The sequence below is a fragment of the Vidua macroura genome, chromosome 1 (assembly GCF_024509145.1).
Source record: "Vidua macroura isolate BioBank_ID:100142 chromosome 1, ASM2450914v1, whole genome shotgun sequence".
Taxonomy (NCBI): domain Eukaryota; kingdom Metazoa; phylum Chordata; class Aves; order Passeriformes; family Viduidae; genus Vidua; species Vidua macroura.
Genome location: NC_071571.1, coordinates 33,937,810 through 33,964,987, shown reverse-complemented (window position 1 = coordinate 33,964,987; position 27,178 = coordinate 33,937,810). Strand labels below are relative to the sequence as shown.

The following is a 27,178-nucleotide window of genomic DNA, read 5'->3' as shown; positions in this document are numbered from 1 at the left end:
ATGTCTTCTTTGTACTTGTTTTGCTTAAGAATTATTTTAAACTGTAACCAAAACTCAGCTATCTTCTACCTACGTAGCCAAGTAGAAAATTGAGGCTGATGTTGTATTTCAGTTGTGTGCCCAATATAGTATGTTTTTCAGCTTCTGGCTGAAAAATAAGAATGGGCCACTGAGTCTTCAGCTGATACCCTCCAAACATCTAAGAATACTGGAGATCATAGTTTCAAATAAGAAGACATATATAGATTCAGGTTCCAATTTCACACTTCCTCTCTCTACCTCTAATAATACACATTGAGACTGAACCAAACCAGAGATAATCAGAACTAAAGACAAAGGTACCATAGTTCTTTTTAAAGAGATAGGTTCTCTCATCTCCAGGGAGGCAAGTCATAAAATCAGCTAATCAGATATAGAAGGTTTGCTGCTTATAATTGCCTCGTTTATTCCTGCTAACCTTTGTTCTTTAAACTAGAGCATGTTTCCTTTTGTAGCTGTGTAGTATGCCAGATGTTTTCTGTGGTATTAACTTTTTCTTTCAAAACAAAATCTGCATGTTTCTCAGTCCCATCCATGCCATTTCTTTGTGTTTTTTCCCCTAAGAGCCTTGTTCAGTGACTATATACAGTCTTCCCTTGTTTAGTTCATAAGTCAAATACAAATCAAGAAGTTTCTTATGCTGTATCCCAGAAGTCCTTCAAGGTTAAGTTCCTTCAACATTAATTAAAAATGGATGAAATTAGATTTGATCCTTGTGGGCTGAAGATAGAAGAATAAGCTGTAGGTTTCTTGCTATTTTCCCTGGGCTCTGAATGTGCTAACAATGCAATTTTAAAGAAATTAATTAATTCAGACCAGTACTGGACAGAAATCTTACTGGTAAATGCCTTTTAAGTGAAACTCACAACATAGCTGTCAATATTTCATTTGTTGTGTATGTATCTTCAATACTATACCGCCTGCCTCTGAAAGTGACTTCAGAACAGTAATATACCTTTCAAGTTAGGTGTGATTATTTAACAACTAATACTTAATAATATATTTTGAAAATTGTTCAAATATTTTTCATGAAGGATGCTTGAGCTGATAATTTTCCGTTTTAAAAATGCCAATTGTAATATTTTGAGAAACATCAGTTAGTTTGTCTGATTTCTTTTAAGGTGAGGCTCAGAGGTGAATTGAGTATTTTTTTTTCTTTTTTCCTCAGTCTTTGTCTCTTTTAATGCCGTATATAAGACAGGGAAAAAAGTGAGATATTTGTAATCCTTTCATATTGTCCCTCCTTAGAAACATTGTAGAGCAATATTTTGTATAGATGCAGGATTTGTAGTAAATTGAAGATTTATGAATGGGTTGATGGGATGAAAACATATTCCCTTTAGCACATGTTGTGGAGGAACTTCCAAGATAGGAGATCCTTTTCATTTTTTAAAATTTTTCTGTTACTGTGTTACTGGATCCAAAAAAACAATATTTTCATCAGGAGAGCAGTTTTTCTTGTGTTTTAATTTTTTACCTAGTTCAGTTGTGACCAGTGAATACTAAAACCAAACTCATCAAATATGTCTGACATCTCTTTTTCAGGAAGTGTGTAAGCTTATATTGTTTGTTTTTTTTTTTTCTTTAAAAGGTAACAGAATCCCCAGCAGACGTAGCAGAAAGAGCAGATAGAATTATTACCATGCTGCCTTCTAGTCCCCATGCAAAAGAAGTTTACACAGGAGCAAATGGAATTCTAAAGTAAGACTTTTTTGTAGTTTGGAGAATTTCCACTCATACTCAAGGTTTGTCTGGTGATTGCTGTTGTTGTAACTCTTCTGTGCCTTCAGGGCACTTAATTCAATGTTCTTTGTTCTGTCACTATTGATATTTCTAATTATATGAGTTCTCTCATACAGTGCTGCTTTTGAATGGCTTTTGGCTAAAGTCTTTATTTTATTTTCAGTAGAATAATAATTTTTGTGCATTTCAGGCAACTTAACTATTATCTGCCTTTTCAGTTACATGGTTCTTTTGCCATAATGTAATGTATTACACTCAAGTACAACTAGAATATTTGCTGGCAATAATTATTTGCTAAAATACTATTTTCTTTAAATTGAAATCCTATAAATAAAGTGTTCTGAAGAGACACCATTGTGTCTTGTGTTGTTAAAGTGTATTAACATAGAATAGCTGACAAGACTTTCTTGATTGCTACTCTTATTATCTGTTTATTGCAAAAAAAAACCTTAAGATTTTGTTTAATGTGAAACAGTGTTTTTTAACTTTTGTGGAGGGATTTCCACTGAGCCTTAAATCCATAGTCTGCAGAATTCTACTGCTCAGAGTTTTTGAACTTGCCAAATCAAAAAATAAATATAATTTAAAAGTCTGTTCTGGCTACCTGTGCACTGCTCCTGGCTGGCTAAGTCTACTGGATACCTCTGAGGATCATGTAGGCTCTTACAGCTATCCAGGTTAATAAGGTAAAGGAAAAAAACATACAGAAGACAAAAGTAAAAAAAAGAAAAAATGGAAAGAAAAAGAAAAAAGAAAGAGGAAAAAGAGAAAAGAAAAAAGAAAAAAAAGAGAGATAAGTAGAAGAGAGGGATTTCTGATGTTCTTACTATATAAGAATAATAGTTGATTCTTTCCCTTATTGTCTGTAGTTTAATTCCTTATAAGGTAGGAGTGAGGAGATCTAAGATCTGTAGCTTAGACTCTTCAGGGAAGATGGGTACTTGCATCAGCCCCACAAAGCTCAGGAAACAGCTGTGTACCCATGATGGCAGTGGTTTGAAGAACGATTGGCAGTATGCACTGATACAGTACAGCCAGTTAATCTCTTGAATACATAGATGTGGAAAATCCAGCAGGAAACAGAGGATGTGAAAAGCAGTCCTATGCTGCTGCAGTTTCTCAGCCTCTGTCTTAAGAGAAGAAAGTGTAATTTGACAGTAGTGAGTAATTGTGGCTCTGAGTGACCTGGTTTGATTTTCATAATTTTCTGAAGCTTTTAAAGCTTTACAGAAGAAAACATCAATAATGTGAAGTGTTTAAAGGTTGAGTTAGTCATCCCCCTGTGTTACCAAGGAGCCTGTGCCACTGTGACTTCTTCTGAACATAAGGGGAGGTGATGTAGTACTTTATTTGCTGCACTGGTTTTTGTTTGCATGTGTTCAAACTAACTACAGCAGCACCAGGGATGAGTTTTGTGTATGTGACACTGTTTGAGTCTGGAGTTCCAGTAGGGTCACAATGTATGTCTACATTGAGAGACTATTTCCAGCAATCTGGGTAATTCAATTAAGTGAAATCCACGGTACTGCCAACAGCATGCAAGGTGCAGTGGATCTCTTTATCTGTCATAAGTAGCTTTAAATGGGTCACGTTTTTATGACTGAAAAATTCTGGTGTTCAATTTCATGGTGATTGCTGGTCAGCTGGACTTGAAATCATGGTGCAGTTCAATGGAAAGAGGGATAAAATCAACTTTTTTGTTGTGGAGGGCATTTAAAAAGTTCAATTTTTTTAAATTTCAGAATTTTTATAATCTTTTTTAATCAAATAATGAGCTTTCTGTGATCTACAGTTTGAAATACAGATCTGCCTAAATGTACTGGCTATCAATGGGAAAACATTTTTCTCCATGCTTCACTTCAAATCTTCAGTAGGCTTTTGTGGTTTTACTTATGATCTTTATGTAGAACAAATTGTAGAATGATTAAAAGAATGCAATCAGACCATTCTAATAAGAATTTAAGATATTGCATATATAAAAAGAACATTTTATGATTATATATTAAACTTTAGGCTGTATCAACAGTTGCTTAGAATGCATCTTAGGTGATCTATATATTATATACTGCTCAACTTGTGTAGTGGAAGAATTTCCTAGTGCAACCTTTTTGAGTAATTTTTAATAGTGTTTAAAAAGAACATCCTTTTTTTGTGTTCAGCTTTTATTGGGCTTTGAGTGGTTCAAAACTGCAGTATACATACTGAGCAGATCTTGCTCAAGAAGGTTTAAAACTCCGTGTTTACTATTGTACCAAAAAATGTCTGCACATTTGTCATGCTGATGGAAGCCAGTGCCATGGTAATAGTTGCAAATATCTTCTGAAAATAATAATAATAATAATAATAATAATAATAATAAATCTTTATTTTAGGAAAGTGAAGAAAGGCTCATTGCTAATAGATTCCAGCACTATAGATCCAGCAGTTTCAAAAGAATTAGCCAAAGCTGCTGAAAAAACAGGAGCAGTTTTCATGGATGCCCCAGTTTCTGGAGGTAAGTCTTCATTAGCAGTTTGCCTCATATTGGACAAGTTGTCTCTTTGTTTGCAGTTTCAGTCACCAATTTGTACTCTTGTTGCTATAAGTTGCTTTTCTTTGCTGTATGTACAGTATTCTGTTTTGTTGTTGTTTAATTGCGTTACAGATATGTATAACAGGACTATTTTTAGGATTTAGGAGTATGCTTTTGTGCTACACTTGGAGAAACAGCTTTCTTGGGATACGATACAGTGGTCCTTTTAATTTAACTTCTTTCATAAAGTTGCATTTATATGCAGTTATTCACATTTCTTTAGCCTCCATCTGTTTCTTCCTGTTAGGGAAAAGCTGGTTGTCATTAAGTGTTTCTGTTGCTTTTTCATTAATTAAAAACAAGATAATGATGTGAGGAATATAAGATGTCTTTATCAAAAGAAAACAGATTTGTCTGGTTTTAGAACAGCTGAAGAATATGGGTGATAATTGTCTATTCTTAAAAGTTGCTAACTATTGATCTCTGAGTATTTAGTCTCTTGTAAGAAATAATATAGAGCAGGGAAGACTTCGTAATTTGTGGACAGAGGAGAGCAGAAACATAAAATTAATGTTTTGATAACAAAACCATAACTGGTCCTTTCTATTGTTGAATTCTTCTCCTAAACACCTGGAATTAGAAGGTGAGGAAACCTCATTTTATGTGGGAAAATCTTAAGGTTTTTACATTCCAGTCTAAAAATTAATGTAACTGGCATTTTGAGAACTCTTTGTTTTCCTGATGAATGTCAGTGATGAGCAAAAGCTAACAATCTGTTTAATTTTCAACTGGGAACTAAGGCAGGATTTGACTACATACTAGAAGCCAAAATTTTCATCCAAATTCTATTGGCAAGTAGGCAGATGCAGGTAGGTGATACTGAAGAATATAATGGAGAAGACAAGATTCTTGCTTCCCAGCCAAAATGTTAGTTCTCTTTTATAAAGCTAGATAGCTAATCAGCCTAGGAAGAAAAACCACAGAAAAAATGTATTGTGGGCAGATTATGTATCTCCCTGAGCCTTCTTTTTAAACACAGCATGGCTTTCTGCTTATCAGTTGGGCAATTCTGATCTACTTCTATGTTGTTTTCTTCTAATCCCTTTCTGCCAAGTATGTTATTTTCTCAAAGGAATTATTTACCTTTTAGAAATACCTGTAATTTATTTTTATCTGTAAGTTTTTGGTGTAAGGCTGACTATAAAAACAAAGAAGAAAAGGAAAAGTTTGATTCTGAAAGAACTTTAGCTGTTTAGGGGGTTTTGTTCCTTGAGAAAACGGTAAGGGCAAGACAGAGTTAATATGATAACATATAGTTGACTAGTATGAATACAGATGGCTTTTTTGGTGTTAGTGGTTTATCTGAATGGTGACTAGTGTCAGTTACAGATTGAGGGATATCCTGTATAAGGGGGAAAGAATAGACTTAACTTTCTAGTCCTTAATATATTTGTGAAGCCCTAGGAGTGCTCTGTACAAATCATGTTTAAAACGGGCACTTGCTAGAAATGTGGAGAAGTCTGTTGGAAAAAAAATCTTTAATATATGCTTTGTTATTTCCATCTTTCAGTACCTAACACATCAAGTCTTTGGGGTATTTTTATATGTACTGACTGCATTGTTGGCCTTCAGACAAAACACTAAATGGAGAAGCATGCTCGGCTCTCTAGAAATTGGAAGGCACTATGCTGTTGCTGTGCAATGCAGTAGAGTTGGCAGGAGTTTGAAGGAGAGTGTTTGTGGGACAAAGGGAGGAGGAAGAGAAAGCAGCGTGCCTGAACTGACCTCTTTAGAGCTGTCTGTTTACTAGCTGTTATTGGCGCACAGCTCCACTTGTGTTTTTAGGTATTTGGGTGTTGCCTGATGTTAACATTCATCTGCACTGTGAACAAATTCACAAACTAAATAATATTTTGAAAATTGCTTGGTCTGTAAGCCCTAGGGAGAGAGAGCGGTGATTTTAATCCTGTTCTGACATTGCAAATGAAGAATCTTTGGGCATAGCATTAGGGCCAGATTTTAGTGGCTTGTTTGCAGTCTTTCCCCCAAAAGATTCTTTCTCTTGATCTTTTTCGGATGGACCAGCATGCCAGCTTAGTGCTCTCTTCTTCATATGATTGGCCTACAGCATTTATTTGCAGCTTACAGTCAGTACCCATTAAGTAGAAGTTGATGAACCAAGTCACTATAGTATTATTTTGTATTAAGTGACTTCAGAAAATACTTCTCATCCCCACAGTTGCATGCAGATTAAGCTGCTAATGCTGTCTAGAGATAGCAATCGCTTTAGCCTGGGATTAGGATCTCTTGCAGGTCCACATGAGAAAGTTGTATCATGGTTCCCAGTGCTGCCCTGGTTTGTGATCTTTTTGTGAGCATGGGACAAATGGGGAAACATCTTCAGAATCCATGTTTGTTTGTTTTAATCTTGACAGGAATATTATCTCTTTGCAAAGATTGGGTTCTTCATCTTTGTATGTATAAAAGTATTTTAAAGCACACATTATCACAGAAATATATTTAAAACTCACTTCTGTTGGCACAAGATTCTACTGGCTAAGTACAGGATCTAAATTTAGCCTTCAAAAATTGTGTCAAATTTGTCCTCCCACTGATTTCAGTAGAAGTATGATACAGATTCTCACCTCATAATCCAGAGCTAACTTCACTAGTGGCTTCACTGATTCTGCTATAATAGTCTTTCTCTTTAACTCAGTATACAAGATATTCATTTCCTAAAGTACATTGGCTGTTTTGGTTTTTTTTTAATTATTTCTAATGTAATTCTTTCTATGTTATAAGCATTGTTAGTGGTGAGACACAACCTTTTCAACTTCTTTCCCCTTCCACTGACTATTGAAATTATATCAGCTCTGTATCTGCTCAAAAGATGTTGTAGTACATTCTACTGGAACTTGATGTGACAACTTGATTTGTTTTCTTGTTTTGGAGGTATGAAATAAAGTTTTCAACTCTTTTTTAAGTTCTTTAAGATCTGGTTCTTTAAGATCTGATAATGAAACTTTAGATCTTCCTCCCCACTGTATCCTTTAGACAAGAGAATAGTCAGTTAAAAAGTCAGACTGCTAATTGTTAATTACAGCTGTCATATAGAGAACTGTATTCATGCTAAAATGGTAATAAAGAGTAGAATAAAAGATTTTTTTTTTTAGAAACTGTGCGTTGGAGGTGGCTAGAAGAGGTTGTTGTTTCTATTCCAGCTGTCATTTCAAACTGTTTCATCTTATAGTACTGCTTCCATAAACTTCAGCTAATCATAAAGTGATGGAAGCAGTAGTAGTAGTAACACTGACAAGTTAAGACTTCAGGTCACTGATAACATAAAGTATAATGTGAGTCCTTGAGGGGTGCATTGCAGACTTATTCCCTGCATGGCCAGCTCTCTACTTAATATGGAGCAAAGGAAAAAAAATATAAAAATATTAGAAACACTCTAAAGCACTCTGGAGATATTTTATTTTATTTATTTCAAAGAGCAATAGATTTCAGGGTACTAGCTTTTTTTTTTTCTTCTTTTTCTTAGAAAGGGCACTTTCCTAAAATAGGAGAAGTGAATTACGTGTTTCTCTTACTTGAACATTGAAGGCACTCAGTGCTGTGCCTTTTCCTAGCAGAGGAGTTAAAACTTTATGCACACCAATATTTGCAAAGATTATTTGAAAGACTCTTTCAGACTAGACTAAATAGTAGGAAATAGGAATGAGTAGTTCAAACATTGCATCTCTTAGCTTGTAAATTCTGTTGTAATAAAGATACATAATCAATATCTTTGCCAGAATTAAACTGATTTAATAGACCTGTCTTTGTTGGGGAGCCTTTGTAGAGCTACTTGAACTGGCTTCATTAAGTTGTGTCTGCTTTGTTTCTTCAGCTTTGTCTACTTTTAGAGAAGTGCAATCTTATGAGGAAGAGTTGGTGGTAATTCAATGACTCTAATTTGAGACATCATGGATTTTTAATAAACACAAAGAATAAAATAAGAAATGTCCTGAATTCAGTGGTATAGAGGTTTGGTGTGATTTTGGCTTTCTGGTCTGCTAATGCAGTGATTGTATTTGTTAGGATTCTTGAAACACTACAAAGATAGAGGAGGTACATGAATTTAGAACTAGTGTTTCTGACCTATCCCCCTCAATAGCAGGTGTTTTTGTTGGCAAGGAAAAACATCTGAAGGCGTAGTAGTATTTGCTCCATTATCATTTCTAGATTTATGTTTTTATGCTTTATCTTTAAAGCCTAAATGGGGGTGCTCAGAATGGCCACAGTGTTCTCTGTGTTCCTGGTACTGAGGATAACACTTCTACCTCACTTGCTTTGTCCTTCCTCAATCACTATATGCCTTGTGTAATTTTTTTTTTCTTTCCTGACATCTTAATTTCTCTGTTTACATTTTTTGCTTAATGCATTTGATCATATTAATTTTTGCATAGTCTGTGATTTAGGGATGGTAGTAGAAATTAAAATGTACAACTTTAATACTAAAGGTAGTGTGAAAAATATTACTGAGTTATTCTGAAATTTAGATGAGAGAAAATAATGCAGAAAGTAACTGATGACAAAAAAAGGGAAGAATTGGCTGAACTGATTTAAGGAAGCTGAAATGAGGATGAAGAAGTATTTTGAAATCTGAGATGCTTAAAAAGCTTCTGATTTCTAATAACTTATGGTTTAAGTTGTATAACAGTCCTTTTCTGTCACAATAAATCTAGTTTAATAGATCTCTTTTGTTGGAGAGAAGAAAGAACTGAAGATCTTGAAAATCTTACACATTGGTAAAATGTATATTTTGATGCTGGGAGGGGAGGAAGTATAAACCTTGTGCAAATATCACTATGTTGGCAGCAGCTCCTGATGCAGAAGATTTAGGTAGTATATTTACTTACGTGCTGACTTTGCAAGGCTATTTTTCTTCTGTAAGTCTATTATGCCTTTTGTATTCTCTATAAAATAAAAGGTAACAGAAGGTAAGGAGGAATAAACAGAAATGTTGAGAGTCTCATCTAAAAATATTCACTGGGGTGGAGACAACTATCCTACAATGACTAAAAGGGTGGAATAAATTGTTTTATTAAAGCATATTGTATATTTTGGCAATAAAATTGTGTGTAGTCTGGCCAAATAGTGACCAATGGGCAGAGAAACATATCTGTCTCCATTTATTCGAAGGTGTAAAGATGAGTTATTCAAACTGGCTCAATGGGACATAACCAGGAATAATAGGCTGGAAATCATTAAGGAAAGAAAAATGCATGCCGTGTCTACCAGGAAAGATGTCCTAATGACATTCTTCATACACTGTGGAATAATTTCCAAAGGAGATGGTTGAAGCCAAATATCTCAACATGCTTTAAACTGCACTGGGCAAACTGCTAGGAACTATTCTGTAGGGAAAAATCTACGACTGGCAGGAGGATGGCTACATGATCTAATCGGTCTTTTCCATCTCTAATGTCTACAATCCTGTTGTGTTCTCACACATGGTGTTCAAAAACAGTTAAAGGAAAACTGTCCAGATGGAAGTTAGAAATCCCTGTGGCACTCTTTGAAAAAGAGTAAGGGATAACTGCAGAGTTAGAGCCAACATTCCTTCTCTCAGTAAAAATGGTTCTAATATTCACGGCTGCATGTGAGCTGTTACCACATTCCTAATAACTGCTCTGTTTGTTTGTGGTTATTTTAATGCTAGTATCTGCCTCTTCCTGTCAAATGTTCTGAGATACCCAGAGTAAGAAAGATCTATAAATGCCAGCCTGTCATAAGTCCTAGGGAATAAAAGTTAATTTAATATAATTTTTAAATTTTTGATTGCTTCTCCTAAGGAATGTTTAAAGTTAAGGGGTTGCAGGTGGTGTTTGGGAATGTTTCTGGAATGAAGTGATGACTTTGAAGCTTTATACAAAGTTTGTTTTGGTTTTAAACATTCATGGGCTTCTTTTTCTCTCTTTTTACTCTTTCAATGGAGTGCCTTGTTCAAAGTGTGTATTTTTCACGTAGTCAAAAAAAACTAGTGTGATTTTGGGACAGTGGGGATGATGAGCACCAGACCTTAATAAGCCCCTGAATCCATATGAGTCCTGATTCTGCACTGTGCTAAATGTGGATGGTGCACATGCCAGTAGTGAGCCCAGCACCAGGCACACCAGAGCAGGAAGTCCAAACTGGAAGGCACTGCACAGAGTAGACTGGGAGTGCCCTGTGCCTGCACAGTGCCCATCACCATGGGGACAGCCCCACCAGCTACGGGCATCGGAGGTGCCACTGGAGAAAACGCAGTTTTCTCTGAATCTTAATAAAGAGCAGTTGTACTTGTAATTCAGTGTTGCCTTAAACAGATTTTTTTTCAGTTTGTGTGTGGAATTCTTGGTTTTTGGGAAAAAAAAAAAAATTCTGCAGAAACATGACTTGTCAGAACCTAGAATGTCCCTCGGACACTCTTGGATGTTCGGGCCCAGGTCAGAAGCATTTGAGACCCTGGCATGTAGCTGGAAACCCCTGTGGCTTTGAATCTGATCCATGGAACAATTTACCAACCTTGCAGGAAAAACAAAAAATCACAAAAGTTTAGATATTATAGTAGAAGTAGTCACAAAGTGAAAGGAAGAATCTCGAAACCACTGACTAAGTGGTTTCAGCTGGGATAGAGTTAATTTTGTTCCCAGGAGCTGGTGCAGCACCAGATATTTTTGTTTTAGAATGAGAATAGCATTTATAACACATTGTTGTTTAGTTGTTGCTAAGTAGTGCTTACTTCAAGTCAAGGACTTTCAGTTTCCCATGTTTTGTCAATAAGGAGGTGCACACCAAGCCAGGAAGGAGCACTGCCAGGACAGCTGACCTGAACTTGCCAGAGGCTTATATTCCATTGCATAGAACATCATGCTCAGTATATAAACTGGGGGAATTACCTGGGAGGGGCTGATTGCTGCTCAGGAATGGGCTGGACATTAGTCAGTGGAGCAACTGTATTGTGCATCACTTGTTGTTCTTGGGTTTTATTTTGCTCTTTTTGTTGAGAGAAATTTTTGTTGAGAATCCCTTTTCATCACCATTTAAAAATTATTATTTATATTATTATTATAATTATTATATTTTATTTCATTTATTAGACTGTTCTTATGTCAATGCATGGATTTTACCTTTTTTTATGTTTCTCCTCTCCATCCCACTGGGGAAGGGTGAGGGTGAATGAGTGAGGGGTTGCATGGCAATTCTTTGCCAGCTGGGGTAAATCACAACACTTATTTAAATGGACTGGGCCACTGAAGACGTGGCACAGCATAGAATTACATGTTTTATTTTGTCTCTTATTCATCAAGGGAGATCTGCAGATCTTACACTAGACATGTGGAAAGAAACATTAACATCCTAAGTTGTCTGAACCTTAGGACACATCTTAGGTCTTGGGACACATTTGTGCAAACTGCTCTCTGTTGAAGAACACTCCTTTGAAGGCTCTTTAAACACTGAAGCTAAAGGAGCAAAAAAGAAAAGAAACAAACCCACATGGACTAAATTTTGCAGGCAGGGACAGCTAACCTTGTCTTGCAGTGCAGGCCTTTGAAAGTAAATTACTTGTTGATCCCCATAATATCTGAATCCAGGATGAATAGGAATGAAAGCTGGTATTCTATTGACCCCCATCTGGATGATGCTTGTATTCTGGGTTCCTTGTGTTTCATTTTTAAAGTCATAAGGATGAGTTGGCCAAGTATTGGGTTTATTTTTGACAATATTTTCTGATGATCTGGAGCCATTCTAAGTCACTGGATCATTGCAAAATGTTGCCTTGTAGTGGAGGACATTTTTATGTTTTGAAAAAAGTATTAAGTTGTGTGAATAAAAAGGGGGAGAATGTTCTAGCAGAAGTAATCCCTCTGCACTTCAAACAAATACCTGAAAATTATTCCATAGCGTTTGGTATAGTACTGCCCATTGTGAGACAATTCAGTAGCTTGTAGCTTGAGCTTTTGTCATTAGCAGAACAGCTCCTCCTTAATCCACAAGGAGCACATAGAAATACCAAGATTTCCTAATTCTTCTTCCTTCAACCACATTTTAAAAAACCATGGTTTGTATCATGAAATAAAATAGTAAGGGAAAGAGTATTGCCTTTTACCATTAATAAGCATTTAGAATCCAGCTGTCAGCATACGAACTATTCAAATGTTCACCTTTTGGTTTGTCCAACAGTATTTAGTCCTGTTGGCTCACCACTTCAGTCTACTGAAAAGTAGAGGACAGAGGAGAGTCTTGCAGTTCCAGAGCTGAAGAAACAGTTTTTAACTACAGTTCTCTTCATGCCCAGCACAACATAGGACCTGAAGTGGGAAAAAAAATATTTACTGCACTGTATTTGACCTATAATTTTAACAGTTAAAATTTGGTTCTTATTTTATTTTCTGTAGTTTTGCTGGGAAAAAATCCCATTGTGTGGGATTTCGTATACTTTATACAGCTTTAACTGGTATCTCTTTCTAGGAGAAAATTAAGAGATGGCTTGATGGGAACAGAGTAATGCATGGAAATGTTACCCTGTTGCCATACCTTCAGTTTCTCTTCCCAGTTCTGTAAGCAGTTCTGTTTTAATTATTCTTTGTTGTGGAAGAATATTAAATTTTTTTTGTGGTAAAATGGGGGTTACAATGTGAAACAGAGTGGAACACTTTAAACTCTTTACTTATTTTAAATCCATGTAATTTGATAGTATCCTGCTATGTTGTTTGTCCGCTGGTAAACTAACAGGGTTAGGGTTTTTTTTTAATGTGAAGCTTAGCAAATTGACAGGAATACTAATCTGACATGTAATTATTATCCATTTGTTTTATTTAATAAGTTGCTGCAAACTGTGTAAAATCCTAGTTACTCAGTAACCATATAGTTTAACCATACACAGCCAGAAATGTGCATTTTGGCTGTCATTTTGTTTTCAATCCGTGTTTCCATTGCTTTCTGGGAATGTATGTGGGAATGTGTGGGTTGTGGCTCATAGTGTGTTTGCCACAGGGAGTACAGGGACAGTCACGTTGACTTTTAGCTTTGGCTGAGGAGCATACTACTTGTGTTTCATTTGTGTTAGATTTCTTGGGTTTGCTTAAAATTGTGGATTTCATTATGAAACTAACATGAAGGTAATCACAGTTAGCTGTTCCAAACTTGGTTGATTTCTGAGGTCCAACATTTTTCTGATCAAACTACTTCCAGAATTGCTACAATTGCTAGTCGTCTGAAAGCAGTATTTGGTAGCAGCTAGATGCTTTTTGTCTTGAATAAGGCATTTTATGTCACATCTGCAGGAAGAACAGCAATTTCCTTCCTCTTTTAAAAGTTGAAGGACAGCTTGAGAAAGGAACCTTCAGTAGGTTATCAGCATATGAAACGCTGTTGTGGTAGAGCCCTATATTTTTAAACTAGGAGTGTGTCTGACTTTCCTCTTTCTGCAGATGCTCATCTTAGGATTTATATTAGTGGGGAGTTAGGGGTGAGGCTGGGGCAGTGGTAGGGTTGCGTAGCGGAAGCACTAAATGAGAAACTGATGTGAATTTGGCAAGCAGGGAAGTTCCTGAGGTAGAGCATCCTCTTAACGGCCTCAGCCTGAATCTTGGTTGCCTCGGAGGGCTCCCACCCTGTCCAAGATGGAAGTTCCTGCAGAGAGCCCAAATAGCACCCCTCCCTGCCTCAACAAATAGTGTTAAGGCATGGGACTTAACTGCTGTGAAACAATGCAAAAAGTTCCTCCCAGGACCAAAATGAACATACTTGATCACCTAAATGCATCATTCCAGTTGCAGAGCAAGCTGGACTACAGGAAAGCATTTCTGTTAGTAGTGTGACAACTGGTACACCTATTAAAGAAGAAGGTTACTGTTAATCTGTTACTGTTTGGTCAGTGGCACTTTTTTCCCACTGTATTAACATGCTTAGCAATTCTTAACACTAAATGTGACTATGTGCACTTATTTAGTATGTTGTTTTCTTTAGTAGACAATTACACCAATCTTGAATGGAGCATTTTTTTGGTTACTGGGGTAAAGGAATCTTAGGAGATTGAAACAGTAGGCAGCAAAGCTTGTTAAGGAGGTTTTTATTTTACAAGCCCTCAAGAATTCAGAATATCGCTTGCTTACTACTTTAAAAAGTCCAAATGTCCTTATAGACTCCATTTCAGAGCCAGCATCAAATCTATGCTATACTTGTCTAAAAATCCAAACATGCACTCTTGGCTGTTACTGTTTACTGAATCAGAACCCTACTGTTTCTACTTGCACTGTATCTAATTTATCGTAAGTGACCGCAAAAGCTAGAATTATTTATATCTTGGCACCTAACAGCTCCACTATAGTTAAGGGTCTGTTGGCATTTCCATTATAAACCTTACTTTGAGAGTTTTATAACTTGGCGGTTTTACTTTTGCTTCAGGCTCAAATGTGCCATTTTCATCCAAGCACAAATTCTTCTACAGAATTTCATTTAAATCAGTTTGGCCATTATTTATTTTAGAGTGTGTATGTTGGGGAGTGGAAGGGAACACACTATTTAATTTTGGTTTCAGAAGCTTTTTGGTCAGACTATATAATGAAAGAAAAAGGGTGCTTTTTATTTTAATTTGTAGGGATTTAAACCTTCCTTGGATGTGTTGGAGTTACTAAGCCCATGTTTTTTCAGGTTTCTGCCAGTGCTCACATGCAACACATCCACTCCCACTCGTCCACCCATCTCGCCTGCCCCTGCCCAATGACATACTTTGAGGAAGCATCCCCAGGCTTCTGGCAGAGAAAGCTTTTTTGGGGAAGTGGATGAAGTAACATACAATGGGTGTCCTGTTGAGAGGCCTTAGGCCAACCAGTCCAAGCGAGGAAGCAGATGGAGCTTAATTGGAAAAAGACGGGCTGAGTGCAGTTGTCAGTCAAATGTAACCCTATGTGGTTAAGAGTGGCATTTCCTATGGCTCTGCCATTTCTTGTGGGATCTGTGTAAATTACTACTTGGGTGCAGTAATTCTCAGAGTCTAAAAGTGGTATAAGTTGCCGTTTTCCCTTGCTCCTGAATGCTGAACCACAGAGGATTTCAACACTTTTTTTTAGTCAGAAATTCTTGCCATAGTACTCAATTATTATGCTAATTAAATTCTTGCCACACAAATTATAGGTATCTATAATGTTTCAGTACTAATCATGGTAATGAAGTACCATTGTTTTTTTGCACAGTGACTTAAGAGTACAAAGAAGGGAAATGGTGTACAGAGAGGTAGAAGCTTTTATTAGACCAAATAATACAGCTGAAAATAGAAAACAAGTTTCTGAGTCAGTTCTTTCACCACATTACACAAGAAGCAGTAAAGTACAATAGTGTTTGTTTTTTTTTTCCTTTGCTATTGAATTACAAGAAAAAGCTAGTCAACGGAAAACAAAGTAGGGAGAGAATATGTGGTTTGGCAGCTTCTTGTGAACTCGTACTTTTGGGATCTTTTTATTTCAGGTAATTCATGTAGGTTACTGATTGGATAGACAAGTAATGAAAATGCTTTGTTGTATTTTGTCTTCTGTTTTATTAGCAAAAGGTAAAAGGGAATCATGAGTATAATTATGGCAGCAGATACAAATAGCTTTTTGCACCATAAAACATTAGAGCCCATTGAAGTATTTGAAAGTCTTCTTCATCTTGCTTTCCTCTGTCTAATTCCAGAGGTTAATGAATTCATAGGTCAGGCATTCTAAATTTTAAATATTTTAGGAACAACTCATTTTAAATTTTATTGGTCTATTTTTAGTTTGTTGGTATTAACAATTAAAAGCACAGAAGACTTAAAAGTTTAGTATTTATTAAAACCTGCAATTTTCAGCTTTGGAACCTGGAAACAGAAGCTTAAATAAACAGCAAATGTCACAAGACATGTGATTAGTTGATCGCTATCAAAACATATTTTAATAATGTTTTCTCTGGTATCCCTTTATTGCTAAGGATCAAGAACTATAAGCTATATATGCAGTCAAGGCAAAGAAAAGCATTAGAAATACCTTAATAGAACACATCTATAAAGCTCCAATTCAGCACATAACATTTAGACATCTGCTTAAGTCTGTCCAATTGAATGGGAATTTAGTGCAAGTTGAAGAGGTGTGTCCTTGGTGTCTGTTCAGTGTCTGTGGTGTAATCTTTCTGTCTTACACTACTGAGCTGTTGTCTTTCAAACTCCAAGGTTGCAAAGCACTGTGTAGAACTGACATCCTGGGCATGACTTAACTGGACTTTTCATGCAACTATAAGCTAATTCTTTAATTTATTTGGCAATATCTCTCATCCTCAACTAAACATACAGGATTTTTTTATTTGGTGTCACCTAAGTTCAAGGTTTTATTGTTTGCTACTTCCAGCAGCTAACCTTGTTGATATATTATTTAAACCCAGTTGAAATATAACTTAGTACAATGACTTATACCCCTGTCTTGGAAATGGGATCATACTGAGTTAAAATATTTTATGGTTATTTTCAAAGCACATCTGCAAACATGACCTTGAAACAGAACTAGGTATTTAGGCTTTGCAAGTTGTTGCATTTCATGACTGCTCTATTTCTCTATCTTCAGCACAGCAATGGCTGATTCACTTTAAATTGTGTCCCTAGCTTCCTAACCTTCTAATTGAAGCAGAAATAATGTCCATTTTTCTTCTCCCTTCAGCAGTAGGAATACAGCTGTTTCTCATGAGGCCACAGCTGGGAGTGAGCATTCTTGAATCTTTATCACTTTATTGTCTATCAGCATCCACACTGGTGATGAAATAAGACGCATTTTCTAAATTCAAGGTGTTGCTCTGGATTTCCAATGACAAAATAAGTTAATTCTCCTTTCCCACCAAAATATAGTATTTTTATAGTATCTTAGGGAAGCCAAGAAATTTAAGCGTTGCGATGAATATGTACTTACTGTGATGGTAGAACTCCATAGGTTTTATGAATTTAAGTAGACTGCATGGAAATTAAGCTTTGGGAGGGAGAAAATAAGGTGTAAAAGTCACAGTTCAGCCATGAAGGCCCTATTTGTAAGTGTCGCACGTGGGCTTTCACATTTTTCTTTTCCTTAAAAACAGACAAAAGTAAACAAACTAAAAAATGGCCAGGAAGTTGTAAACATGTGCCCAAAAAAACAGCTTCTGTTGTTCTTTTTTGTGTTCTAACTTTCATGTATTTGTGAAAACCTCTGGAATTTTTCCCAGTATTTAGAAATTGTTAATATTGGCTCATAACTTACCTTTATTGTGCATGTGCACTATACAAGGATTTTCAAAAGTGTACAAGTGTTTCACTTTCAAAAATGTTCCTGTAAGTAAGTTCAGTGGGAGATTATTTCCAAAAATAAAACCTGTAGCTTAAATCTGAAGTTACAGGAAAGACATACAATAAATCTGGTGAATTTAATTGATGATAATTAAAATGCTGTCAATAAATTTAAATAACTGCTGCTCCTTCCTCCTTATATTGACTCCATGTACGGCTCAGTTAGCAGCAATTTCTTAGTCTGAGCTTCTTAGTGAGCAGAAATGTTTCAAAATTAGCTTTGTGGACTTTTTTCTTGCTTTCCCTAATACTGTATTATATTTCAGATCTCTTATTGACATAGAAATGTGAATAAGGATCTAATTACAGTTCTTTGCTTAATACTAAGCCCAATACTTGGCATAAGGTTTGTCATAAAGTTTTCTTTTCTCTGCTTTGCCATGACCTTAACTTGACCTAAAATTACTATTTCTGTAGGGATTGCAATGGCTTAGGCTCAGAAGGGTCCTTGTCTGTCAGTTGGTGGCTGCTTGATGTGTATTTTGCATGACTTCACAGTGTCTGTACTATCAGTTCCTAACAAAAACAGAACTAGTTCAACATGTTTTAATGGACTTTGCGCTAATCTGCTTCCATATACTCAGTGGAGTAGCAGAGGCATCTAAGACATGGTATTCCTCTTTTAAAATAATACATGCTGGAAATACAGTAGGTTTATGATATCTCTGTCTGTTTCATTAGAAATCTATGTAAAATACTAATCATAATTCGTGTTCCCTCATTCTTTCCACATTTAGGGGTGTTACCTGGGTTTGGAATAGCCAGCTGCCTCAAACACTATCCGCATTTTTAAAGGAATAAGAAGTCTTGGCAGACACTGGAACAATTAATTGGCTTTTTCAGCCAAGTCAGGTTAGGAAAGTATTTTGTGGGGAGGGGGCCGGGCAGGAGGGGAATACAACATCCTGGTTTCAAGTTTGACTTCTATTAACTCTTTAGGAATGGTAGTCAGACTTCTTGCTAAGCACAATACTCTCAATTTCTGACAAACATGGAATTTATTTAAGAGAAAAGTTTCTACTATACAGGACAAATAAGCTTTATTAAAAGGAATTGCCTGGCAAGAGGTGGACAGTGCTAAATCTAAATCATGATGGATTTAAAAATCTCTGAGGTGAAATAAGCATTAGAATATGTATTAAAGAAGTCTAACCTCCTCCAGTATATATGTTTAGAAAAGAATGAGGAAGCTGGCATCTGAGGCACAGAATGACGATACCTTCCTGTTGAGTTAGAATAAAATATTTCCATGCTGGACTTGTTCACCACATTTAACATTTCGACTTATCCATGGATACTTGGTTAATATTTAATTTCTAGCTTCATAGCTTTGTTTATTTTCATTCCAAAAACAGAACAAGTACTAAACATCAAATTTTAATTACCTGTATGGCCTTGCATTCCTGAAATGTTTTGTTTGAAATATCAGAACTGTCACACAGTCTGCTTTTTTACAATTCTTTGTATGTTCTGGTGCCAGTGGATCCATTTATAGCAAAGAATTTTCAACACAGTTGCTTTTAACAGTTGGCTGCCCTTGTTCTGAAGACTGTTTGTTTGTTTGTTTCAGTTGTCCTTTATGGAGTAAACTACTAGTAGTTTAGACTGGAAATTGTAAAGTTAAACTTTTTGGAATCGTTACTGCCCCAAGTGGGAATATAAACCATATTGAACAAAATTTATTTAGCCTATTAAAAAGTCAGCCTAAAACTACATTTAATTAGTTTACACTATTACATCACTTCTAGTGGGGAGTAGAACTTAGGCAGAGTAAAAGGAGCTCTATCAGGTGAGCTGACTGTGGCCCATATGGGGCTTTAAGATAATGATGAGTTTAAATTTCCTCTTAGAGCTAAGTGAGAATAAAACTGGAGGCAATAAATACTCTTGGCCAAAGCCATTAAATGAAAAAGCTGGGAATTCTCCAGCTCTTGACTTAAATTGTTTGTTTATCAGCTGGCGCCTAGTCTGGAGTCAAGAGCTGGAGATTTCTATCTGTGACAGAACTTTGAAACTCTTGCAGGACACTTTCATTTTAACTTAAGGTAACTTGAGTTTATAGCTTTGGCTTTAAAGATTACTAATGATTTACTCATTTCCTTACCATTTAACCAGAGAGGACTTTTTCCCAGGAAGGGATCTGTGTTTATTTAGGGCCTTTGTCTGCGGAGGGATTAAAAGGCAGCCCACCAGCATTGTGAACTTGATGGTAATAAAAGGTCACCAACACACACCATAAAAACGTTCTTACTATGGAATTAATTATACAGTGTAATTTTACAAAGCATTTCAGTAACCTTTCTTTTAGACTTCTGCTGTATTTGATTTTTCCCCAAATAGGGAAAACTTCAACTTTAGGCATTTATTGTGTGAATTAGACCCTGTGTGTATGTGTACAACCCTTTACAGTGTAATGTGCTCATCAGCAAGTTCAACTCACAACTGAAATCAATTGTAAAATTCCAGTTGAAGTTGGATCTCGACATGCGAACTTTAAAACTTAAAATATGGTGCACTGGAGCAACAGAATGAAAAAAATACTTGTTAGCCAAGAAATACAAATTATTAACTTAAACATTGTTGCTATCTTTGGCATTTTTATAGAATATTGCATATTTTCCAAGCTGTTAAGCACTGTTCAAAGCATCCTATTATTTTTTTGAAGCCACCAGGTGGCATTGCAGCCCAGCCTGCTCAAAATTGACAATTTATAATTTATAAAGACGAGTATGGAAGGCATTTCCTCCCTTCACCCCATTAATATGCCATAACTATTAGGGCTTAATTTAGAATATCTTATCATGATGTTTAATATTCCTAAAAGCCAGATTGATTTAATTCTAGATTTTTTTTTTAACAGTAAAAGTATTAAAGATGTCACGGTATCAACGAAACATGTTTTGCTTTGGTAACATGATAGCAATAGAATTATGTTCCTATTTAATGAATTATCTTAAGTTTATCCACAGTGAAGGTCATAATTTCTGAAAAGCTGTGGAATTGACAGGTATAGAAGAACACATAGAATAATCCACGTAGTTTTCTGTATCCAGTGCAAAGATGTCTTGTTGTATTCTAGATAGAGATTAAAAAGTACAATTATGAAGTTGGGTTTTTTTTCTCTTTTGCCTTGAAAAGATATCCTTCCTCCATTTCCCATTATCAATTTTGAATTACCCACATACACACTTAATCATGCCTTCCATTCTCTTATAAATGGACAAAAGAAAGCACATACCCATGAAAAATAACTTGAAATTCATATTTCACCAATTAAATAGCTATTAACATGTATCATGTATCCTGTTTGACAAATTAAATACAACAACATTGTCCATAATAAACCTCTAATTTGATTAAGGAGGATTTTCCCCCCCAGTTTTCTATTTTTTGGATATATACTTTTATGCTTTCTCCTGAAAGGTATGAATGTAAAGTGCTAATGCAGTAATTTATCCACAGTTTTACTAAGTGCCAGTCCTTTTGAGCTGGTGCCCTTTTTCTTAGGCCGTTAAATGGGCATAACCTGACCTCCCACCTCGTTGAAATCTGAACATAGACCTTTTGCTGTAGTCTGAGTATCTGAGATGCATCATAACTGTGATACTAAAAATTCAGATACTAAGGGAATAAGCAAAACCCCATGTGGTAATTTAGGTAATGCTTTCAGTAAATCATACTTTAACTCTGATTTCTTCACTGAGAAATGTAGTAGAATAGGTAATTGAGGCTTTTGACCCTGGATATTAAACTTTTAAACTTGATACAACAGTCTGCCTCTAAGCTTTGTTGTATACTGATATTGCTACTTACTTAACATCAAAAAGCTGTGGTAGTTTGCCTTTATAGATTGTGCCTGTGTTCTGGAATTGCCTCCTGGTGTCCTTGAACTGTTTCTTAGTTTAACGTGTTAGATTTTTTCATCAAAGCTTTTAAGCATAATGTTTAGTTAACACTTGTTCTATCAAATCTGATACAGTACACTGGTTTAGAATAAAACTGTTATTTTCATTAACAAACATGATAGCTTGACAGGCCCCTTTCCCAGCACGTCATGGGTTTTTCTGTAATGATGTGCACATGCAGGTTTTACATTGCATATAATCTTTGTATTTGCCCAGTTCGCAGTCATTGCTCTAGGACTAGAGTAAATGACTAGTTTTTGCCAAGATTCCTGAAGTAAACTGGCCTCATTAAAAATAATGGTTGCTGAGGAAAGAATCTCTAAGTTGAAGCAGTTTGCTTTTAGACCTGTTTAACCATAACAGAGCTTTGATTCCCTGTCTATGGTTCAGTACAGTGTGACACCACTTCTGCTGAGAGCTACTATAGGATTCACAGCACAGAAATTAAAAACAAGAATGTCTGGACAAAGGAAAAAACATGTAGAATAATTAGTATCCATTTAAGATTGGATGCATCTCTTGAGGTAGCTAGATAAAAATTGGGGAATGGGGGAAGAAAGGATAAGAACACAGTAATAAAATGTCTTTTAATGTCTTCAGAAAACAGAAACTCCCTTAGACTTTTCATTTGACCTGAGTAATGTGTGTATGTGTATACCTAGTCTGTCAAAACCATGGCACTGTTGTGTATTGCTTTACCTGTTCTTAAAACAGTTTGAGAAACTTACTTTTTAAAGCAGCAAATTCAATACAAGTATATAATGGGACAGTTCAATTACTATAATCACTTAGAGCTACCATCATTTTAGAGTGTCGAGATTTTATAGTATTTGTGTTCTTACTGCTTTAAACTTTATAAGAGTTATTTCCTACATAGACTCTTCTATTTTTTTCATCCCTCTGTGAACAGCTTTTTTCAGACAGTAAAAATAGAAATGCTTAAATATGTAGCACATGGTTTTTAGAAAATTTGAAAACAATTTGGCTGCTTTACTGTCAAAAATTTGGGGGTTTTAAGGTATATCTACATGTGTAGAAAGGATGTGCATATGTTCCTAGTAATATTTTGTTTTAACATGAAGTTTCAAAAGGTACAGAAAGTCCTTTTCATAAGGAGAAAAAATGTGTGTTCCAAAAATGTCTCAGATTTGTAGCAGATGTATTGGATGTACTACTAAAATAAAAACAAAATCCAATTTTATTTCATTAAAAAAACCCCAGTAGTTAGTGGCAAAATAAAGATACCACACTAACAATAAACACATGAAGCTTCTGGTTTATACTCCAGCTCATACCTGCTTGGAAGTAAATACAGAGGAAGAAATTTAAGCTGCTTCTTAAGAAAACATCCTCAAGCTTTGAAGTATACTCCTTGGAGTACTATATTTAGCATTTTCTGGAATTAGAGAAGTATATAGTCCATTATATAGACCATTTCAAAACTTAGCTGTAAATGAAATAAGGAGATTACAAGGTGTAATGAAGCAGGATTGAGAACAGGTAAGAGCAGTGTGGGAAGAGCAAGAAGTGTGGGAACTTCTCAAAGGTCAGTCCTGTTACTCATTTCAGAAGTCTTTGTCCTGTTGTTATACCTGTACCTTTGCTCAGGGCTGTGCCTGACCAGATGAAGTGTGACAAGTTTGCAGAACTTCTCCCTGCCTGGACACTGAGAAACTAATATGAAAAACTCTTCTGTGGGGAAGTGGGTGTAGGCTGAAGTGTTTGTGAAACAAGTGGTTGCAATGTTGAACAGCAAGGGAAACACTGCTATTGGAGAATTCAAGAGCAATGGAAATATAAAATCCTTATTCTTTCATGGTCTTCTTGTGGCCCACCTCAATGGACAAGAAGGAAAAATGGAAGGTGTCAGACACCTTATGTGCGTGTTTTGTTGTCTGTTTCAGATTATTACTCCATTAAAAAAACTGAAAAACCCCAACTTGTTAGAGCAACAGGTGAGGGATTTCCTCTAATGGAGGAATAATACATATCCTGGAAGAGCATGCATTTCTGTTCTCTGCTGGTTTGTGAACAATGTGGCTGATACAAATGCTTTGGGATTTTTTGTTTGTTTGTTTGTTTTCTTAAAAATAAAGTACCTGTTAAATAAGGTGACAGCCAGTAAGCTGAAAACACTCAGTCCTGAATTTTTAAATACATCATTGCTTGTTCTATTGCTTGTACTTTGACTTTTTTAATTACTTCAAAAATAATGTGTAAAGCAAGTAATAGTGTACATAAACTGTTTAAAGTTCTTGCCTATGGACTATATACTTTTCAGGGGCTAGTAGATAGGACATGCTAAATAGCGTGTGTGTGCACATTTATATCTGTGTTCTTTTCTCTTATCTTACAGTGCCCTACCATATATGTCAGAAATGGCCCAATAAAATGAACAACAAAATGTGTAAAGTTTCCTTAAAACAACAAGAACCTAAAATAACTATTTTATAATGCCAATGAGGTAGCTGACTGTGTATGTTATTGGGTAATAAGATATTCTCTCATGTGTTTACTGCATTAAACCTTCAACACAAATATGTATTGAAGCCATAAAATGACAATAATTGTAGTAGTATACACCTTACGTTCCTACTGAATTATTTCTATTGCATTAATGATTCTGTAGTGAAATAATTATTGTTGCTACTATAAAAATTTTATAAAAAGGAGAATTAATAGATTTTCAGTTTGTCAGTAACAACTTCAGGATCTCAAATTTTGTATCTGTGTAAAATAATTTCATGGTTAAAAGCTGAAGCACTACAAGGTCTCAAAAGACTGAGACAACTTTGAAATTATTTATATATTAATAATGCTTATATTTATAATGTATAGTATTATAGGAAACTTAGATTAATAGGATAGGACAGTGGAAAAATACTTGTCACCATTTTTTTTGCAAAAATGGCATTCTTTGTCAGTTGCACAAAGTGTTGAATGGGGGGATTGTGTTTTAAATATAGTGTAAGCACTTCATGTTTTTTAGTAGTGTCAGGTTTTACAATATTTTAGAGAAAAAATAATTTCTTTTTAGCTTAAAAAAAACATTTTTATCTGTATTGCTAGACTGTAGGAAACGTGTTATTTTGATGGTTTTGAAGAAAACTTAGCCAGCATTTGCATCTCACACATTAGATGAAATCACACTGCCACAGAAATAGAGTTTATTATTTAACACTTAACAATCTTCGTTATGTTTTTCTAGGCTGTCTCACCTCACTGTAGAATGTGTCTCTGTTTGTCTATTAACTTTATTTTTCTTTTGAGTGACACACATGTGTCCTCTATTATGAAAATAACCTGTATCTTTTGAAGACCAATAGAGTAAGAGTAATCTACAGGAGGAGTACCAAAGACTAGGAATAACCAGTACTTTCTATTAGTTGCTATCTTCTAGTTCCTTCCCATCCACAACTTGGATAGAGGTGTAAATACTGAATGACATTGAGCTACTGAACAGTGTGGTTTTCTTCTGACAGCCCAATTTGAATGTCTGGGGCCATGGATGTGTATAGGGAAAAAAAAAAATTAGGATGGAAATGTATGTGCTTCCCAGTAAAACTGAATAGGCAAGTAAGGTGTTGGAGATTGTTTTGGAAGAAGAAAATTCTCTGAGGGCAGAAAGTCAAAAAGCAGGGAGAAATAGGACTGTCCTAGAAAGCTTAGCTTAGCCTAAAACTTTCTCATCAAATTTCTTGAGGAGCAAGCAGTACTCAACTTTTATGGGGAAAATTTTTTGAAGAAGTGAGATCAGTGTGCTGAAGATGCCACTTGGCATCCCATGGTTTTCTTCATGTAGTCCTGAAGTGTGCAGCTCTTCTAGAGAGGTGTGCTCTCAAGAATATCTAAGTAGAAAATACTGTAATGAGTACTGGGGGAAGAGTGTGACACTGCTGGGCTGTGGACTGCCAAAAAAACCGAAATTCTGAAGTGTCTTCATATAGGTAAGGTGATCCAGGGTTACCAACTGGAGCCAGGAAGGCAGTCACAGGGGAGAGAGGGAACTCTATGCATATGGATGCTGGCTTGGAGAGCTCTCTGCTGATGAACTCCAAGTGCCAAGGGTTTGTGTCTCTCACCAAATGAAGAATGGGAAGTTTTTGCATCTTGTTTTTCTGGGAAAGAGTTTGTCTGAATGAGATATTATGCCATGAAGGAATAGCTTTGTTAATGTTAAACTTGCTTTGGCTAATAGAAAAACTACAGACCTCTTGGATAAGAATATGATCACTCCAGGGCTTAACCATGAGCACAGACAACCTGAGAAAACATTGCAGAAAACTAGAAAATCTAGAAAGCACTATTCATTAGCACATCCCAGACTGCTTCTTGTGTGCCAAGGCTGTTCTGAAATCTAGTCTGTTCAGGAGGAATGTTTCTGTCACTCCTTGGGAAGGAAATACCAGCATACTGTCCCAACGTCTCGTTTTCTGAGAATCCCTGGCATATAGGGATGTCTGGAGGTCCTCTAGTCCAGCCTCCCCCTTGAAGAAAGACTGTTGGCAAGATTGGATGATTTAGGCTGTGATTTTCTTATGCCACATCTTGAAAATCTTCAAGGATGGAGATTCTACCACCTGTCTGGTTAACCAGCTCCAGTAACAAACTCTGTTCCCAGAGAAGAGGTTTTGTAGCCAGCATGCAGAGGTCAGATACAGATGCCAGAGTTATATATCAGAATTATAGGGAAGAGAAGAATGAAAACTCTGTACATACACTTTTTTAGTTAGTCTTGATATTTTTGAGGTGTGACAGATACGAAAATTCTGTGTCTTGTTATACTCTAGATGTATTGTTGGAATTTTAAACATAACAGTTCTGAGAGTCTCAGAATTAGTCTTAAAATATGAAACATTGCCAGTGATCCAAAGATAGATGTAGCTAGACCAGTGAGTCTCATTTTCTAAGTAGTTTTGAAAACAGACTTTCCTTATCAAATTCAGGATCCTGAATTTGGACAAATTGATACCTGATCCTGTAATTTCTTTGATCATCTGCTTCTTACTGCGTGGATTCAGCCACAAATATCTATTTGGCTTATCTATTTGGCTAGATGGTGCCAAAGCCAGAGAAAAATAAATAGGCAAAAGAATTCTTTTTCTGGCTCTGGCAGCCTATAGCGAACTTTTGACATACTTAGTCAATCACCTCCTCACCTTTCTCTGAAAGTGGAAAAATGATATGATCAGAATGTCCATAGGAAACCCATGACAAAGCATTTGTTATGTGGATCTTTCATGGCCTGACCATATGTAACCTTTTTCTTAGAGATGGGTCATTTCATCACAAGATAAAACACTTCTATTCTTCTTCGATCAGTTTTTTTTGTATGCTAGCATTAATAAGTTCTGGGAATTCCTTAGTAGTGGAAGCCTAGTAATTATCTCTTTGCTGTCAAAGAGCTAGTCTAGTTGATGCTTGGTTTTTGCAATGTCTAATGTCAAGGTTCCATACCAGTAATTAGTATCAACACTTCCCACATTCTGAATTTATGGCACTGTGACCACATTTTTACATATGTTGAGGGATACTTTAGTAACCCTCTTAACATGAAGATGTTAAGAAATATACTCTGTTGTATCTCCCTAGAAATTTAGTTTGCTGCAATTTTGTTTTTTGCTC

At 35.8% G+C, this 27,178-nt stretch overlaps 1 protein-coding gene across 3 annotated transcripts in view; it reads left to right on the top strand.

The window, feature by feature from the left end:
• HIBADH (3-hydroxyisobutyrate dehydrogenase) overlaps positions 1-27,178 on the top strand; it is an 86,219-nt gene that overhangs the window by 10,671 nt on the left and 48,370 nt on the right. For all 3 annotated transcript variants that reach the window (XM_053970366.1, XM_053970384.1, XM_053970374.1), the window contains 2 exons: positions 1,631-1,740; positions 4,155-4,276. In XM_053970366.1, coding sequence (XP_053826341.1) covers positions 1,631-1,740; positions 4,155-4,276 — 232 coding nt within the window. The remainder of the gene's footprint in view (positions 1-1,630; positions 1,741-4,154; positions 4,277-27,178) is intronic.